At 38.2% G+C, this 21,139-nt stretch overlaps 1 protein-coding gene across 1 annotated transcript in view; it reads left to right on the top strand.

The window, feature by feature from the left end:
- Window positions 1-21,139, top strand: part of LOC134311978 (basement membrane-specific heparan sulfate proteoglycan core protein-like) — a 67,607-nt gene that overhangs the window by 20,458 nt on the left and 26,010 nt on the right. Inside the window, exons 12-13 of the mRNA XM_062993627.1 lie at window positions 3,147-3,425; window positions 4,794-5,039. Of these exons, the coding sequence (XP_062849697.1) occupies window positions 3,147-3,425; window positions 4,794-5,039 (525 nt within the window). The remainder of the gene's footprint in view (window positions 1-3,146; window positions 3,426-4,793; window positions 5,040-21,139) is intronic.

A 21,139-nucleotide genomic window follows, 5' to 3' on the forward strand; every position in this document is an offset into this window, starting at 1 on the left:
TTGTAAGGGGGTAAACAAAATCATTATATCTTTTCATGGGACAACACTATAGACATGAAACTTGGATATAACTTAGAGTAGTCAGTGTACAGCTTGTATAGCAGTGTAGATTTACTGTCTTCTAAAAATAACTCAACACACAGCCATTAATGTCTAAATAGCTGGCAACATAAGTGAGTACACCCCACAGTGAACATGTCCAAATTGTGCCCAAATGTGTCGTTGTCCCTCCCTGGTGTCATGTGTCAAGGTCCCAGGTGTAAATGGGGAGCAGCGCTTTTAAATTTGGTGTTTTGGGTACAATTCTCTCATACTGGCCACTGGATATTCGACATGGCACCTCATGGCAAAGAACTCTCTGAGGATGTGAGAAATAGAATTGTTGCTCTCCACAAAGATGGCCTGGGCTATAAGAAGATTGCTAACACCCTGAAACTGAGCTACAGCATGGTGGCCAAGGTCATACAGCGGTTTTCCAGGACAGGTTCCACTCGGAACAGGCTTCGCCAGGGTCGACCAAAGAAGTTGAGTCCACGTGTTCGGCGTCATATCCAGTTTGGCTTTAAAAAATAGACACATGAGTGCTGCCAGCATTGCTGCAGAGGTTGAAGACGTGGGAGGTCAGCCTGTCAGTGCTCAGACCATACGCCGCACACTGCATCAACTCGGTCTGCATGGTCGTCATCCCAGAAGGAAGCTGACACACAAGAAAGCCAGGAAACAGTTTGCTGAAAACAAGCAGTCCAAGAACATGGATTACTGGAATGCCCTGTGGTCTGACGAGACCAAGATAAACTTGTTTGGCTCAGATGGTGTCCAGCATGTGTGGCGGCGCCCTGGTGAGAAGTACCAAGACAACTGTATCTTGCCTACAGTCAAGCATGGTGGTGGTAGCATCATGGTCTTGGGCTGCATGAGTGTTGCTGGCACTGGGGAGCTGCAGTTCATCGAGGGAAACATGAATTCCAACATGTACTGTGACATTCTGAAACAGAGCATGATCCCCTCCCTTCGAAAACTGGGCCTCATGGCAGTTTTCCAACAGGATAACGACCCCAAACACAACCTCCAAGATGACAACTGCCTTGCTGAGGAAGCTGAAGGTAAAGGTGATGGACTAAACCCAATTGAGCACCTGTGGCGCATCCTCAAGTGGAAGGTGGAGGAGTTCAAGGTGTCTAACATCCACCAGCTCCGTGATGTCATCATGGAGGAGTGGAAGAGGATTCCAGTAGCAAACTGTGCAGCTCTGGTGAATTCCATGCCCAGGAGGGTTAAGGCAGTGCTGGATAATAATGGTGGTCACACAAAATATTGACACTTTGGGCACAATTTGGACATGTTCACTGTGGGGTGTACTCACTTATGTTGCAGCTATTTAGACATTAATGGCTGTGTGTTGAGTTATTTTCAGAAGACAGTAAATCTACACTGCTATACAAGTTGTACACTGACTACTCTAAGTTATATCCAAGTTTTATTTCTATAGTGTTGTCCCACGAAAAGATATAATTAAATATTTGCAGAAATGTGAGGGGTGTACTCACTTTTGTTATACACTGTATATATATATATATATATATATATATATATATATATATATATATATATATATATATATATATATATATATCGGAGAGGGCGTGGGTTAGCTTCGTTCTCCTCAATCAGAGTGGGGATCGGCATTAGTGGAGAGGAAAATGCATAAACAATATATATATATATATATATTAGGGCTGTTGTTAATCAGCAGTTAATGCTTTAAAATCGAGATTAACATTTTTTATTAAACTATTTTTATTGTGCTGTTTGTGTTTGTAAATATGTGTCTCTGTGGTAATTTGCGTTGCTTTAACACAGCAACATTGTATTCATACTGTAGAGATAACATGCGTCTTTTCCTGTTACAAATTACTAGAGCTGTTTATGTTGCAAAATATCGGGTATTTTAAATAATAATTTTCAAAAGGCATGAGAAATCATCACTTGACAAAATGACGGTTATTAATTGACGCTTTAATATCATCTTTGGTCAGAGCCGCATTTGTTTCGTCAGGTGTCTGTGCGGATGGATACGTGTTACAGGCTAAATAAGCTCAGACTCATATTTGAGATGAATTTTGATGTAAAGCACATGAATTGTACACAGAACATAACAAACACTGCTGTTAAATGGATCGCTTTAACGTAGTTAACAATGTGGGTCGACAGGACGCTATACGTGTTGCAAAGGGGCGTAACTACGGGGGGGCTGGGGTCTTCCACGACATGAACTCGACCCCTCACCTCACTGCCCCCCCCCCCCCCCCCCATCGTCAGCTCGTTATTAATATATAACAATATTTTCGTTAAGTAAAATTAAAGTAACTAAAACTGTGCATTAAAAATACCAGAGGCAGGAATTTGGAATTGAAGTGTAACTTCTGAGTGCGTACTTTTAATTAATTCTGATCAGCTATCAGCATATGCAATTTGTTGAGGGACCCAAATTTTTTATTTTGCATTTTTTTATTGGCAAATATGTTCTTGCAATAAAAATGTGCATAACTAAATATTTTGCTTAGTTATTAAGTTACGATTAATTGCGATTAATTGTGATTAATTTGGTTCTTTAATCGTGATTAATCTTGATTAAAAAATGTTATCACGTGAAAGCCCTAATTGTTACTTATAAACATTTGCAAATATTATTCCTAAATAATAAAAATAAACTAATTGAAAAGCTTTTAAAATAAAATAAAAACACAAAACAAACTATTATTAACCATTATGTAACAATGCAGGTATTCTTGTTGACTAAATGACAGGATCTTGCTGGATATGGCACAATTGGAAACACTAGTGCAGGGTAAGAATAAACCTGGCAAAAGGCATCAATACATTGCAGTACACCATACACTCACCTATTTACTCATTCACACTTAATTGACACTATATAACATAGCCAATCTTCAGCCTTCAGTCTGTTTTGGGAGGTGGAAGAAAAAGTACCTGGAGAAAACCAACATGAACATAAAAACGTCTTACAGATGGTGACTGGAATGTGTACAATGTAGAAATGTAAAAGTTCTTCCAGATGAATGTTAAAAGTAAAATCATGTAAACGGTTGTGTGTGTGTGTGTGTGTGTGTGTGTGTGTGTTTAAGGTGAATCTTCTTCAGTTTCTCTGATCATCAGTCCCAGCAGAACTCAACACTTTACTGATGAATCTCTCTCACTGAGCTGTGTGGATCAGAGTAAATCTACTGAATGGAGAGTGAGAAGATACACTGACCATCAGGGAGTGTTAGACTGTTCAGCAGTATCAGGAACAGATGGAGAATCTACATGGAGCATCAGCTCCCTCAACACATCCCACACTGGAGTGTACTGGTGTGAATCTGAATCTGGAGGCAGCAGTAATCCTGTCAACATCATAGTACATGGTGAGTCTACAGAGCTCTTATTATTAAGCTTCATTTTACAAAACTAAAGAGTCCATTTATCAAATTCTAATCTGGAGTAATTTCCCCCCAATTGCCTTAATACATATTTGTCATAATGAAATGTTAAACATTTTGAATACAGAATAATACAGAATCATATCACTCTTGTGAAGAATGCACTGCCTATTTAATAGTTTTTATATTTAATAGCCTATTTAACTTTTTGCACCACCTCCAGCAGCAGTAAGTGCAACCCAACACTTTGTATAATTTTATATCAGTCTTTCACATCACATCACAGCAAAGCATGTCATCACACTGACTGGTATGTTTGAGTGTATAATGACCTCATTGTAAAATGCTATCGGTTATAAGAAGACGTAGAAGGTAACTCTGTTGCTTGTGTTTGTCCCCATTGTTGCTTTGTTTCACACTTTGCTCACCGTGAGCCTTGCCACAAATTGCTGCTTTCAGCACAACACGAATATCCATAAGTGTGAAACAAGCATGAATTTTAAATCCAGCCTGAAAGTGTCCACACACAGTATATCTGTGTTTAGCTGGATTTTCCTCACTGTTTGGTGGTTTCACTTTTAAATTTGTGTTACAGCTCTGGGTTCTGAAAAACTGTGAGCACCATCTATGAATTTCTGATAGGGTTGAAAACTCAACATGAAAAAAGCTTAACATGGCTTAATGTACTGTGAGAACGGCGTAGGAACACTAAACCTCTCTCTGTTTTTTGTGGGTGCTCTGAACTACTGAAAGTCCTTGGTTGTTGTTTTAGTACAAAAAGGCCTGTTAAGCTTTATTGTTCACGTTAAGCTTTGTTTATACTGCATGGATCACTTTTACCACGTCATCTCAAACAGTTCATCTCATTCGAGGTGCTATTAAAAGGTCAGAGCCAAACTGGAATTTCATTCAGTCAGGTGAATTTTAAAAGAAGAAAGTGTAGCAACAAGCTAGGCAGCACCACCACACAATAGCACAGCAGTGCAAAATTGTTTTTTCCGATGCTCATGTGACCCAAACCTCTACAACTTGACACGCCCACAGATTACGTGGTTCACTGAAATTTCTAATATTCTTGTTCACAGTTCAGAACCTCTTTTTTGGTGGAAACACGCTGAACTGGTTAAGTTTTGGAGCCCATTCTGCCTTGGTCAAAAAGGGCTATGTGTGCTCCGGACCAAAGCCTAAAAGGATCACCCAGACTCATATCAGCACCAAGTCCAATACTTAGGGTCTGTAATGTTATGTCTGGCCTGGCCTGCTTGCAGTCCTGGCCTTCCCCCCATAGATAATGTGGGGAGAATTTTGAAATGAATTATTCAGGATTCCTCATTATCTGTTTCTCCTGTGCAGGTGGTGATGTGATTTTGGAGAGTCCTGTTCATCCTGTTACTGAAGGAGAAGCTCTGATTCTACACTGTTTGTATCGCAAAACTAAACCCTCAAACCTCCGAGCTGATTTCTTTAAAGATGGATCAGTCGTGCAGAACCAGACCAGAGAGATGATGATCCATCAAGTCTCAAAGTCAGATGAAGGTTTTTACCACTGTAAATACCCAGAGGGAGGAGAATCACCAAAAAGTTGGGTGATCATCAGAGGTGATAAAGACAGTTTGTTATTTAATTACATTTAATTCATAAATTATACAATGAAATAACTCAGTTTTTTTTCTTTCTCCAGTTTCAGAATCTGTAACCACTATTATAGGAATTGCTGTAGGATTAAGTTCAGCTTTGTTGCTGCTGGTACTGATGATCTTACTTTGGCGCAACAAGAAGAACAAAGGTTTGATGATCAATAGATGCTTATTGAACATCGCGGGCTGGATGTGGTATTGCCCTTGTCTGAGCTTGAGTAATTTGTAACTCACGACGCAAACTGGAAAAGCCCGGTCTTATCACTATACAGTATAAACACAATGTTACTGTGTTAAAGCAGCACAAATTACCACAGTGATGCATGTTTAAAGTGGCACAAACACAGCTCAATAAAACATCATTTGATTAAAAATATTAATCACGATAAATTTTTTTTAATCATGATTAAAATTGTAACGCGTCAATCACAGTAATTAACGCGATTGATGCGAATAACGACAGCCCTACATAATACACATTTATTGTTGTTATACGATTACTAAAGAACATAAAAACTGTTTCTGTTCTATTTTTAGATGCTGAACCCAGTGATACGACTTGTGCTGAAATTGACCTGAAACCCAAGAAGAAACCAAGAAAAAGTGAAGGCGAGACTTTTTCCATTAAAATCAAATGCTTTACACCTAATTAATCACACATGGCCACTGTGCTAGCTTTTTTATTCTTTCACAGCTGTTTGTTTTAAAAAAATAAATCACAATAATATTTTTTTTAAATCCACACATCAAAAAGCTAACACCACAAGCAGATTTTAAATGTCATATTTTTATAATAACAATAATAATAATAAAAGTAGTAATAATAACAATAAAAATAATAGAATATAAAGACGCTATATTAAATTTTACTTTTAAAGTTTTTTTTTTCTGTATCGTTTAAAAAAAAAAAATGAATGTACAGTATATTTAGCCTGCAAAGTATTAATATTTAATTCAGGTTCAAGAGAACTTACTGTGATTTTAGCTATACACAAGTACATATTAATAAAAAAACACTCCTTCAGGACCAGGGTGCATCACACAACACAAGTGCAAAATGTGCAAAGGTAAACAGGTCTATGAGATAAATGTACATTTATGACATTTGGAAGATGCTGTTGTCCCCAAAGTTGATACAGGACACAATCCAGACTACTAATGCCTAACTCACGCTACAACAACTGATTTTTGTTTACCAACAGATGTGCCAACTCGGAGGCAAATCCTACCCTAATAGTGTAGTACCTTAACTGCTGAGCCACAATGTAAAACACTGTATAGTTAAGCGAATAGTCCACTTAGTTCCTAAATAAGTTTAAAACTCATGATTACAGTACTGGAAAAAATACATCTGATCAATTTTATCCACCATTATAAAATCTGTTTCTTTTTGTACCCACCAGGAAAGATAATTGTGGGTGCTGACACTGTGTATATAAGGTAAAGAAAATCTTATTTATAAAATCTTTTTACATAATAGGTTTAATTCTAAACACCAAGAGTTTGATTGTTTAAATAAGAGGCACAAACCTTTTTTTTTTTTTTTCATTTTTATAAACTACTTTATTCTTATTACGGTTGTGGTGGGTCCAGTTTACCCAAAGACAATGGGCACAAAGCAGGAATACTCTGAACAGGAAGCCATTTTATTGCAGGGCTTTAGACACCAAACCCAGTCCATCCAGACTTAGCAAATCATGTCTACGTAGACCCCTAAATCACAAAATGTTGGGACAGCATGGAAAAAGCAAATAATAAATAAACACAGTTTCTTACATTTACTTTAACTTTTATTTGATGTCAGACAGGATGAACCCGAGATATTTCATGTTTTATCTGTTCAACTTAATTTCATTTACTAATAAACATCTATTTCTGCATTTCAGGTCTGTAACATATTCCAAAAAAAGTTGGGACAGTAAAGAATTTACCACTTTGTAATGATGTCGTTCCTTTTCATCAAGTCGTTTTGGCACCGATGAGACCAAGTGATTTAGTGTTCCAGCTTTTATTTTGTCTTGTTCCTCCTGCAAACACGTCTTACGATGTGCAACAGTACGGGGTCGTCGTTGTCGCATTTTACATTTCAAAATTCTCCACAGGCCAGTCCATTACCTGTACCCTCTTCTTCTGCAGCCACGCCTTTGTAATGTGTGCAGTAGGTGGTTTCGCATTGTCTTGTTGAAAAATGCATGGACGTCAAAGTCTTGAAGGCAGCAGATGTTGCTCTAAGATCTCAATGTACTTTTCTGCATTAATGCTGCATCACAGAAGTGTTAATGACCTTTGCCAAGGGCACTGACACAACACGATACCATGACAGACCCTGTAATTCCTCCTTAAATATGCAAGTGGTGCCCCGTTTTCGATTATTAGCTATTAATTAAATAATTAATTTCTAACCTCTACCTTTCACAACACTGGTTAAGGTGGGAAAGCAATGGATAATTTTATTCCGATTAGAGAATAATGACACAGAGAGAGAATCTTCATGACTTGCTTCTTTAATACAGTCCCTTTGCAAATGCCATGTGTATTGGAATATGACCTGTAGTGACTGTCACCTTCATCCTCCAACCCGCTTAAAAAGTTTTTTTTTCTGCTCACTTGAGACGTAAGGGTCACTCTGACCCACTTAAGAAATTGTTTTTTTACATATTGATGCAGATGTTACTTATCAGATGTTCTTCTGTTCTTCGCATATTTTAGCAGTCAAGCCTTGTCTGGGCAGGCCGCCATTTAAACATATTTTTGCAAAACTTGCTGAACTGCTGAATATTCTAGAAATGCATTCATTTATAATGTATATTTTACAGCTGAAGCTGATATGCAGAGACATTAGAATTACATTACATTAGAATTATAATCCAACTTTTTAACAACATTAAATAACAGCTCATCATTAAAAAAGTGCACTTACTAAATATAACAACATTTTTATGCAAACTTTTCAATTATGATTATTTTTCAAATGCTTTTTTATTATTAAGAAATAAAAATGATTTATTAATGCATTTATTTTAATCAATGTATTTATGTCTTGCTCAGTTGTTTCACTCTGTTTATTGGTTTTAGAGATTCTACCTACCACTTATTTTTTTAATAATGAATCTAAGTAAAAAGCTAAACTAGTCTGTACTGTTTGCTGTGGTTTTATCTTTAGAATTATTAGTGCTGTGTGAATTGCTTTTATTGGTGGTTTGTGTAGAAGTGATTGTTGTTTTGAATGTTTTATTCAGTAACCAGAATAGATTTGAAAGCGTTTAATGCAGTAAAATATTAATAATAAACTGGTGTAATTGACTGGTTTTAGCTACGTTTTTTAATGTTTCAGTATTATTGTAATATTTTTACCGCACTGCAGTAGTAAAACAAACAATAAATGTCTGAATGCTTTCAGCTTCATTTTATTTTTTATTTTTTATTTCAGTTTTTATATTTTACTTAATGTTAAGAAAAATATGCAATACTGTTTGATGTTTAATATTTGTAATGAACTGTTTTAATGCTGTGCATGACAACCTGGGTTTGATCTTTTCCTCCAGTTGAGTTGTGTTTGTTCTCTTTGTGTCTGAGGGTTTTTCTCTAAATTTCTCTCACAAACCACATGCAGAAAGTGGATTGGATGCTCCTTATTGCTAATTGGTGTGTGTGAGTGTGTAATGCCCTGCCTTGCACCAACTATTTTCAGGTAGGCTTTCACCAGAATCTAAAATGAAAAAAAAAAAAAGTTTTAATGTTTTATTTGTTGAGGATTTACAATTACAGTTTATTTTACACATCAACATTGTTCAGGGATTTACCTAATATGTGCTCTTGGCTGTTTTACCAGACCAAAGATGGACACACACAGCAACTTCAGACTCGACTCAGACTTGTTTGAAATGACTCAGTCTCGACTCGTGACTCACAAAAAATGACTTGTGGACCAATTTTCTGAACCAATCAGACCCTGAAATGCTGTTATTTGCATGTATTGCAGGGTCACACAGATGATTGTCAATTAAACACATGATCGGCTTTCTAACGAGTTCGTGTTTTACTTCACAACCGGGAAAAGTTTGGTTTTTAATTATAAGCACAATTACAAAATAACGGATTATATTCCCAATGGGACACACAGTTATAAATTTAATACCATCTGGAACAACAAAAACTAAGGTAAGAAGCGGTTTTGGATTTTTTTGCTGTGTTTTGAATTTTGCCCGCTGTGCCGTAATTTGTAATAAAAACAAAACGTATCAGTTGAAGCTTTTAACTGGTACCTAGGAAAGTAAAGGCACCAAGTAAAACAGCAAAATACAGTCGCTAATCTGTTGTTGTTTTTATCTGAAATTACTGTAGGTTTAGACCATTTCCTTCAACTACTGACAGAGGTAGCCTCTTTCTGGTTGACTGACTTTCTACTGTTACTTGAGCCATGCCACACACTTCCAACTTCTCTCCTATGTAAGTTTTCAGCTGTAAAGACGAGTGTTCTAACTCTGGTACTAGAAGAAAAAGATATACTTTATTTGTAATAGATACATATACAGTTGTACAGTACAATGAAATTCTTTCTTTGCATAATCCCAGCTTGTTTTGGAAGCCAGGGTCAGAGCGCAGGGTCAGCCATCGTACGGCGCCCCTGGAGCAGACAGAGTTAGGGGCCTTGCTCAAGGACCCAACAGTGGCTGCATAGCAGAGCCTGAATTTGAACCGCCAATCTTCCAGTTGATAGCCCAAAGCTCTACCCACTAGGCTACCACTGTTCCTCGTAGGGCCTCGTAGGTACTATAGGGGCGAAACCTGTTGTTCAGGTGCGGCGATGGTTTACTCGTGCTCTGGTCATTTCACTTGACAAATATCCACACATCCAAGAGTTTAAAGTGAAACCATACTTTTAATTTTACATTTCCACTGTTATATTCATCAAACAAATAACTGCATATTAAGAAAACCGTGTGCTTCTACACCTGCTGTGGCTTTTTTCCCGCCTCCTCCTATTCCCCCCTCTCCTATAGAATCACGTGTCTCATAAAGAGACAGTACCCATTTACACTGATTGGAATTGAAAAGCACATGAACAAATTTTTTAATATCTATAATTAATTTAATTAATTAACTTAATAGCTACACAAACTGTAATATAAGCTATATTACTCCAATCTGTAATATTAAACTAATTACCAAAAACCTAAATTGCTATCAAGTCATCCAAAATAAATCAGTTTAAGTATTTAGCCCTTACACACCCGGCCCCTAATTGTATTCTATTAATAGAAACAATTATCTTACATAAAGGGAATACTCTTAAAGACATTAAAGATATGTACATTAAAGATAGTCTCTGAAGTTAATGACGGTGTCTTCTGGTGTCAAAGGTTGCCAGCACTTGACACACCATAGGAGTGCAGTCTTTACCACTGCCTCATTCAGCTTCTTGAAGAAGGCAAATTTTAATGATAGGTCTATCAAGCTCACTAGTCTTAGTTTTGACACGAACTCTGCGCACCATGTTCATCCTGCAGAGTATGGATGACTCTACCCAACACCCATGAATTTCTTGTCACAGATTCATCCACAGTCAGAACAATGTCTCCAGGAACATAATACCGTGACACTCTTGTCCACTTTTGACGTTTCTGCAACTAAGGCAGATACTCTTTCACCCATCTCTTGCAAAAAATGTCAGCCAAGTATTGCACCTGCCGCCATCTCCTTCGTGCATACAGGTCCTCCCTTTTGAATAGCCAAGGTGGCATAGATGACCTAGATTTTAACAACAGAAGATGGTTTGGGGTAAGTGCCTCCATGTCGTTTGAGTCGTTAGAAGGCATGGTGATAGGCCGACTGTTCAAGATGGCCTCTGCTTCACAGAGGAATGTGTGTAGGCCTTCTCATCCAAATTCCCAAACTCCACCATGGTGAGAGCCAGATGGTAGATAAAACATCCATTTAATGCCATGCTGTAGCAGAGTATTCACCAATTTAGAGGTGTTCCATTCTTGAATAGCCCTTTTCAACTCTCGCTCAGCACCAACAAAATTAGTGCCATTGTCAGAATGCATTTCTAACACCTCTTGCAATGAAGCGTCGTAAGGCATTGATAAATGAGTCCGTATCCAAAGATGCAGCCATTTCAATGTGAACAGCTCGCACCGTAAGGCATGTAAAGATAACACCATATCTCTTTATTTTACTCCTTCCTTGCTTCACATCAAACGGGCCAAAGTAATCTACTTTGGTAAGTCTGTGGGTAAGTCTGCCATTTGTTGTTGACCAGTACCACCTCAGTAGTCTCCGGCAGGTTGTGCACTTTGATAAGACCCTTCGAATCAAGGCAGTAGCATCGGGAATCCAGTATCTTTGACGTAATTGAGATAGAACATAATTATGTCCACCATTACCTATTTCCTTGCAAAATAGGTAATGGTAGGCAATAGGTAATTGCTGAGTTAATTTTTTCTCTTGCAAAATTAACTCACATACTTTGTGGTCCTTTGGCAGAATAGCAGGGTACTTGGCTTCTTCTGGTATGGCTGCTCTACTAAGCCTCCCATCAACTCTGAGAATGCCATCAATCAACACTGGATTAAGCTTGCATAGATGACTGCCTTTTCTAACATGCTTGTGCGTTCTAAGAGCCAACATTTACTCCTGAAATTTCTTCTGCTGGCAATAATGTACGATTTCTTGTTCAGCTCTCTGAAGCTGTCCAAAATACAGAGTTCCCTAGTGGAAACTGTATTTCCATTTTTAGCATGCAGTCCACACATGTTGCTAAGGTTGCTTTGGTGAGTTCCAGTCGTGGGATGGGACAAAGGCACAGTGCATTTGATTGCAGCTGTTCTGTAGGACTAGATAAGTGTCAAGTCAAGTCAAGTCAACTTTATTTATATAGTGCTTTTTTCAATAGACATTGTCTCAAAGCAACTTCACAAAATCCAGGACCAACAGATAAAAAATCCCTGTTGAGCAAGCCGAGGGCGACTGTGGCAAGGAAAAACTCCCTGAAAATTACAGGAAGAAACCTTGAGAGGAACCAGACTCAGCAGGGCCCATCCTTCTTGGGTGGCCTGGAGGATACTTTAAATAAATACACGATTCTGAGCATACAAACACAGAATTAAATGATCTAAAAGTTATAACTGGTAATAAATAGATAAATAATAATAGAGTTGTTCTTCGCTCTAGTCTTCAATAAAGTCTGTAGTGATTTCTTGTCATTCTTGGTGCAATTACTCCAGACCCGTCACATCCGGCAGGAGCAGCATAGTTGTCACGGCAGTCTCGACTTTAATCCTTAACCTCGGCGGGTAAACAGGTTTCCATCAGAATGCCTTTGGAGTAAAACAACAGAGAATGTAGTTAATAATGTACAATGCTAGTTGAGTAAAACAGTTTTACAAAGAGTTTTAGACTCCGGCAACCCTAAATATTACAGCATAACTAAAAGGGAGAGCAAGCAGGTAACAAGGTCATGAAGGCTTTCATAGGACATCAGCGCCCATCTCCCCACCGTCATCAAACCTGAGTGATCGGATAAGAGAGGCAGAACGACAGCAACCCAACATCCCTGATCACCACAAGTTTCTATGACCAAGAACCCCCAAGCTCTGCGCCTTTGTCTATTTTAATCAAAAGCCTGAGAAAATAAATATGTTTTCAGTCTAGACTTAAACATTGAGACTGTGTCCGAATCCCGAACAGAGGCAGGAAGATTATTCCAAAGTTGTGGAGCTTTATAAGAAAATTCTCTTCCACCAGCTGTGGTCTTTTTAATTTTAGGAACTATAAGTAACCCTGCATCTTGAGAACGAAGTGGACGCGCTGGGTTGTAGTGATTAATAAGTTCACTCAGATACTGTGGAGCCAGACCATGTAGCGCTTTATAGGTTAGTAAAAGTATTTTGTAATCAATGCGGAATTTAACTGGCAGCCAGTGTAGAGATGATAGAACAGGAGTAATATGATCAAATTTTTTAGTTCTAGTTAGCACTCGAGCTGCTGCATTTTGAACTAACTGGAGTTTGTTTATGGATCTACCAGAGCATCCAGTTAGAAGAGCATTACAATAATCTAACCGAGAAGTTATAAACGCATGGATCAGTTTTTCGGCGTCATTAACAGATAGTATACTTCTTATTTTAGAGATATTACGCAAATGATAGAAAGCAACTCTAGTAATATTATTAATGTGTGTATCAAAGGAAAGATCTGAATCTATTGTGACACCCAAGTTTTTTACATCTGAGCTGGGAGTAACAGAGAACGTGTTTAGGTTTAGCACCAGGTTAGACAACTTGTCTCTTGCAGCTTTAGAGCCAACAAGTAAAACCTCAGTTTTATCTGAATTAAGTAAAAGAAAATTACACGACATCCAGTTTTTTATGTCGTTTACACAATCTTCTATCTTACTGATTGTGTCAGTATCATTTGGTTTGGCTGATATATACAGCTGTGTGTCATCTGCATAGCAGTGAAATTTTATGCCATGTTTATGAATAATTTCGCCTAGTGGAAGCATATAGAGTGTAAATAATAGAGGTCCAAGTACCGACCCCTGTGGAACACCACACTTTACTTTTGTAGTTTCCGAGCATTTATTATTTACATAAACAAATTGCGAGCAGTCAGTCAGATATGATTGAAACCAAGAGAGTGCGAGTCCTTTAACACCTACTGTATTTTCTAGCCTCTCCAGTAAAATGTTATGATCGACCGTATCAAACGCTGCACTAAGATCTAATAGAACAAGAAAAGAGACACATCCATTATCAGAAGACATTAACAACTCGTTAACTACTCTAATTAATGCAGTTTCGGTACTATGGTTGGGTCTAAATCCTGATTGAAATTTCTCATGAATACAATTTTCATTCAAATAAGAACATAATTGTTTGGAAACTACTTTTTCTAATATTTTAGAGACAAAAGGAAGATTTGAAATTGGCCTATAATTAGCTAGTACATGTGGATCAAGATTAGGTTTTTTAATCAGGGGTTTAATAACGGCACTTTTAAACAGTTTAGGTACATACCCAAGGCTAAGGGATGCATTGATTAATGTAAGCAGGGGCTCTACAATAGCTGGGAGTAAATCTTTAAGTAAACGAGTTGGAACAGGATCGAGTATACACGATGATGACTTCGATGATTTAATCAACACAGTTAGTTCATTTTTGGAGATTGGATTAAAGGAATTTAGTTGGATTAACTCGTTACTATTATCACCAATGCTGCTCGGAGTGAGTCCATACTTAACATTGGCAAGTGACACACTTTGACTCTGAAGTCGTATTTTTTCTATCTTGTCATTAAAGAATTGTAAAACATCATCGCTGGTACAGTCAGGCGGTATATTAGATTCAGTTTCATTGACGTTTTTAGTTAATTTGGACACCGTCTCAAAGAGGAATCTGGGATTGTTTTTATTTTTCTCTATTAGGGACGAATAATATAAAGATTTAGCTTTTATAAGCGCATGTTTATACTCAGTTAGAGCATCTTTCCAAGCAATCTTATACACCTCCAGTGTAGTGTGACGCCACTTGCGTTCTAATTTCCGTGCTGCTTGTTTAAGTGCGCATGTGTGGTCATTGTACCAAGGAGCAAGTTTTTTCTCCCTAATCAGTTTAGTTTTGAGTGGGGCTACGTTATCTAAGGTTGTGCGCAATACGGTCTCTAGGTTTTGAGTTGCCTGATCTAGTTCTTTAGGTTCTGATGCTGATATATTTGGTATTTCTGGTAGGCAGTTTATGAACGCTGCTGCAGTTGCAGATGTAATAGTGCGCTTACATTTAAAACGATGTGGTTGCTGTATATTATTGGACAGGGACACTTCATAAATTAGTAGGGAGTGATCAGAAATTAAGTCATTCTGTGGTACAATTTCCAGGTTTATACCATAAGTAAGTATTAAATCTAAGGTATGTTTACAGCGGTGAGTGGGTCCTGTTACATTTTGGGTGATGCCTAAGGATTCTAAAATAGAATCAAACGCAATTTTGAGTGGATTACACTTATCCTCATAATGAATATTAAAGTCACCAACAATTAAAGCTTTCTTAGTTGATAAGACTAATTTAGAAAGAAAATCGGCAAATTCGTTAAGAAATTTTGAGTAAGGACCAGGGGGTCGATAAACAGTAACCAGTTTAAACATACTATTTTTATCAGATGAACCTTTATTGGTTATGTCAGAGATAAGAACCTCAAACGAGTTTGTTATGGGAGATGATTTTACAGTAAGACCTATGTCTTTATCATAAATTGTAGCTATTCCTCCACCACGACCACTAAGGAGGAGATGCTTCATTTAAACCTAGATACTCATCAGGTCTAGCCCAGGTCTCGGTTAAACAAAGTGCACTAAGACAATTATCTGTAATTATTTCATTTACAATTACTGTTTTGCATGCAAGTGACCTGATGTTTAGAAGTCCTAACTTTAGTTTAGCCTTACTACGTTTTTCATGATGCTCATTTAGATTAATTGTAATTAAGTTATTATGACATACTTTTTGATTTAAGTGATAAGTGACTGTGCCATAGCCCACTTCACTGGCATCGCTTGCTGAAATGATGCAGCTGAGCGGATACTGGCACTCCAAAGCATGCAGGTTTAAAACACAGAGCAAGTCCAAACTCACTGAGCAGCTGTATGCCCCCTACGCACTTAAGCCATTGCTGAGCAAAATTGTCTGGCACAGCATCATCCCAGTTGATTCCTGATCTGAATTAGAATCAGAATACTTTATTGATCCCAGAGGGAAATTGCAGTTCTTACAGTAGCACCCATTTATGTAGAAAAAATAAACACTCTACTAGCTTAAAACAAAGAAAAAAGAAGACAAATTTGCAAATAGAAGTTAAAAAGTTATTTACACATAATTAAATAATTAAAATGCTTACATTATTATTATTATTACACATATGAATACTGAAATCTGCTCAATTCTTGCAAGATATTTTTTGCAGGCAAGATAACTGGTGCTAAGATCCCTAGAGGATCATACACTGAACTCACCATGGATAGGATGCCTCTTCTAGTAAGAGGTTTGTTTTGGATGACAACTCTGAACTTGAAACAGTCCGACTGGATGCACCACTGTACTTCTAATGCTCTTTCTATGGGAAATGGATTATGATCCAAATCGAGGTCTTTGATGTCGTTTGCCTTTTCTTCATCTGGAATCTTTTGCACTGTTGCTGATCCATTTTGTTAGCCTAAAGCCTCCAGCCTTGCAGATTTCCCTCAGATCCAGATACAAAGACACTGCCTGTTCAAAAGATGCAACTGATTTCAGACAATGTAAAAGTTGTGCAAAATTGTGTTAACTACAGAAGCATCAAACTTGTGCTTGTTGTCTTCAGCACATCGTCCCAGAGCATAGCTAGCACAACTTGGAGATGAAGTGGCACCAAATAAATGCACTTCCATTCTATACTCTTCCAGGTTCTGATTAACATTACCGCCTGGCCACCACAAGAATCTGAGCAGGTTGGCATCATCAGAAGGAACCTTTACCTGGTGGAACATGGCCTCCACGTCAGCCATCATTGCCACAGGTTCTTGGCGGAACTGTGTTAAAACTCCAATCAAAGTGTTGCTGAGGTTGGGCCCTTGAAGTTCCTCATTTAAAGAGGTTCCTTGATTTGATGCTCCACAATCAAACACCACACAGACTTTGTGTTTTTTGGGATGGTACACTCCATGATGTGGAATGTACCACACCCTTCCATCACTGCGGTTGATGTCTTCATTAGGGATTTTTGATGCATAGCCTCTTGTGATCATATCGTTCATGAAGGTGATGTAGTCCTCTTGAAACTGTGCGTTTCTGAGAAGCTTTTTCAAATTTAAGGCACGCTGCTCAGCAATGGCACGGTTGTTAGGCATTTTAACCTCCTTGTTCCTTAAGGGCAGGGCAATACAATAGTGTCCATTTTTTAATTGGGCTGATGTGACCACTTTGTCCAAAAAAAGGAGATCCCCCTTTGACATTTCCACCTGCTCATCCTGTCTACTCTCAGGAAAGTCGTACTTGAACTGTTGACTCCACAGTTCTTCTAGTCTGGCCACAGATATTCGATTTGACACTATATGTGGTACACCAGTTTTGGTCCTGATACAGCTGTCCTCTCTTAGAGGTCCGTTAACCGTTCATCCTAACATTGTTTTTACGGCATAAGGCCCATTCTTTACACTGTGGATTACCTCCTCTGGTTCCAATGCCTTTGGCACATTTGCACCTATTAGCAGTTCTATTTCTCCATTTATGCTTGGAATATGAACATCTTTCAGATGAGGCCATCTGTCTATTTCTTCCTGACTTGGAATGTTAGCTTTACTCACTGGAATTGCCTTTTGTTAAAACACTTCAGTTAACTCAATGAAGTTGTCACTTAGAAGGCCACTCACTTCCAAGTCTGCAACAGCATTACTGTGAACAATCCTTTGTTCTACCATGGTGGTCAAGAGAATATTAACCTTTCGGCCACAAAGGTTAAGCTTATTCATAAGCCGTTCAGTGCAAAATGAGGCATTGCTACCAGGATCCAAAAAATGGCAATGGCAAGGACATGTCTGTGTTCCCGGCCCCGTTACTGGCGTATTTATCTGTTATGTCCACAAAACTACTGATCACTGTGGGGTTCTCATCGTCCTTTGGCTGCTCTTCACAGCATACTTTCTTCTTGTTTTTTATATGTAGAAGTGTGGGATGTGTCCCTGAGCAGAGCTGGCACTGCAATTTCTCCCCACATGCCTTACTAATGTGTCCTGGTTTAACTAAAGGACAGGCCTTTGCTTCTGAGAAAGTCCAACTTTTCTTTATAATGAACTTAATTAATTAACTTAATAGCTACACAAACTCTAATATAAGCTATATTACTCCAATCTGTAATATTAAACTAATTACCAAAAACCTAAATTGCTATTGTGAATGGAAATTTTATATTTTATTAGTTATTTGCATTAAACTTATAAGTTTCTGCTTTCTTAGTTCAATTAGCAGAGGTAGAAGAGACTTTTGGAAGGTTTCTTAGGGGCAGAGATATGTTGACCTTGGCATGGGCTTCTTGCTTCCATGGGAATGCATGGGTGTCAGGATTGTGTGTGCGGGGGTGCACGCAGGGTTTTGATACAGGTGCATTCTTGTGGAAGTACGCCATGTTTCTAACAAACTGACTATTCTTGTAGGATGATAAACAAGTTTGGTTTGGGAAGTTGACCTTGAGCTGGGTTGCTGAGCAGAGTTAGCCTGAAGGGGCAGTAAGCGGGGTATAAATACTGTGATAGGGCAGACGGAGTGGCCTTTTCTCTCCTGTAAAGGCATGTGTGCATTTGCATTGAGATTGGCCCTCAGCTGAGTAATAAATTGATTATTTGCTTTTATCATTATCCCGGTTGTCTGTGGCAATCTTTAAGGGTTATTTTGAATTCTCACAACACTATTAAGCCATCCAAAATACAAAATACCTCAGTTTAAGTATTTAGCTCTTACAGGTACTATTTCCTTTTTCCACAGTCGGGAGTTCTGTTCTTTGCTGATTATTGTGATTCTGCACGCTGTGTCTACCTCAAATGTTACATTAGTTCCATTTATTTTTACTGTCTTTGTGATAGGTGCCACTTTGCTCACCTTCTGTTGTGTCACACAGTGGATTTCATCAGCCTCATTTTCATCACTCTCACCTTCCTCCCTTACGAGGTGAGTCCTTCTGTTTTTGCTGTCTGCACTTTTTCCTCCCCTCTTGGTGGATGGCCCCTCTTTTTGACTTGCACTGGCTGTGGCATTGCCCCTACAGGTTCTCCTGACATGCCCACGCTTACCACAGTTATGACATATCTCTGTAGCAAACTTGCAATCAGCAGCAAAATGCATGTCTGACATTTTCTTAGTCCTTTCATTTCAGAGGAAAAGACGTGATGCACTGCCACCTTCCCTGCAGACAACCTCACTGTTGCTGCATCTTCCAGACCATGGCTTGCCCATGTAAGTCCTTCACATCCTTATTTGCTGATTCCATTGCTTGACTAATTTTCAGAGCTGTATCGAAGGATAAGTCCAGCTCAGCTAACAGCCGTCTTTGAATTCTGTCGTCATTCATGCCACACACAAGTCTGTCTCTCAACATCTGTGTTAAGGACTCTCTATAGTTGCAATGATGTGCCTCAACTCAGCCACATAATCCGCAATACTCTCTTCTCCACGACAAACTCGGGAGTTAAACTTGAATCTTTGCATTATTTCACTGGTTTGGGGTTGAAATGTGCACCCAGAAATTCCACCAACTCCGTGCAGGTTTTATCACTCGGCTTTTCGGGGAACAGCAAACTCCTCATCAAGCTATACGTAGCAGCTCCGACACCGCTCGACAGCATGGCTTTCTTTTTAGCTCCATCTGCTATATCATTAGCCAGGAGAAAATAATCCAGCATCTCACAGTATTCCTCCCAGGATTGTGCATTACTATCAAACAGCATCACTGACCCTACTGTGCTCATTTTCACTTTTCTTTACTTTCCAGAAGGTCTGTGATAACTTTTATCTATCCTCTGTGCTAATTTACCCCGACTGTAGCTTCGGTGTCGGACTCACATGCACACTACTGCTTCCATTACACTCTTGCAGAAACTCTCCATTGTTATCCTTGTTGCCAATATGTAATATCTTGAGAGGAATGTTTAGAAAAGATGATGAGAGGAGGAAACGATTAACTGTTATTTAATTTTCTATTAACGGGTTTCAGCATCACCGTAAGAGATGTAACTTACACACACACTTGCTCTAGGTCACAAGGTAAGTATATATGGCAGACATGTCCAAAGTCCGGCCCGGAGGCCAATCACGGCCCGAAGTTAGATTTTATATGGCCCGCGTCTTCTGTCTTGCGTACTAAAATCACTAACACAAACTGTTTTTAATCTAAAAGGACCAAAGTCTCATTTTTCAATGATGTGAACATGAAAAGAAAGTCAAAATTTGTGGGGGGTTTTTGGCGAAATTTTGGACTTTCTTTAACTTTTTCATATTCGCATCATATATTTGGGACATTTAGCAAAAATGCAATTATTGTTGTTCTAGCATGTTCCAAAAATGAAATATAAACATTTATATTTTTCATAAATTTGGATACAAATTTTGACTTTCTTTGATCTTTTTCATATTTGCACCATAGATGTGGGACACAGAAACAAAAATACAGTTTTTATTGTTCTACTATGTTCCTAAGTGGAGATATGAAGGTTTAATTTTTCATATATTTGACCCATTGTAATAAACAGGCATTGATCACATTCAGTCAGATGATTCGGTGTTGATTGCTGCTGAATCTGTGGATTGAATCATTGAATCATCTGACTGAATGTGATCAATGCCTGAATATTACAATGGGTCAAATACATGAATAATTAAACTGCATTAAACTGCATTACTTGTGGCCAGCCAGCAGTCAAACAGAGAAAGATCAAGTATATTAATTTAAGATGTAATTCCTCTTTTTACCAGATGGTGGCAGCAACACTGTGTCAGTCATTCACATGCACAGCGGCAAACCCCTGAATGAGAAGCGCTCGTGTATGACGTCATAAAAGCGACACAGGCTGTACGAACAACGATTAACGTGGACAAAATTTGACGTGACGTTTTTAATGTTAATTGGATTAAATAATGTTTAACTGCTTCCAATTCATTTTGGTTTTATATACCCGATATCATTTTTGAAAAATGTGGTAGACTGAAATTTTTACTTGCATGTGATTTCAAATGTACTTAACAGACTTCACAAGTTGCAAAAACAACGACCCCCCCCCCCCCCCCCCCAAAACCTCTCGCACAAAGGATTATGGGTAATAACATAACTTTTAGGAGCTAACTGTTCGCATCACAAACACATTAATGTGTACTACATAGTGCACTAGATAGTGTGAAAGATAATAGATTTATGTTCCCTACATAGTGCACTAGATTGTATATCATAAAAGAATTTATGTTCCTGACTTAGTGCACTAGATAGTGTACTAGAAAATAGACTTATGTTTCTTACATAATGCTTTAGGTAGCGTATTAGTTA

This window comes from Trichomycterus rosablanca, chromosome 4 (assembly GCF_030014385.1).
Source record: "Trichomycterus rosablanca isolate fTriRos1 chromosome 4, fTriRos1.hap1, whole genome shotgun sequence".
NCBI lineage: Eukaryota > Metazoa > Chordata > Actinopteri > Siluriformes > Trichomycteridae > Trichomycterus > Trichomycterus rosablanca.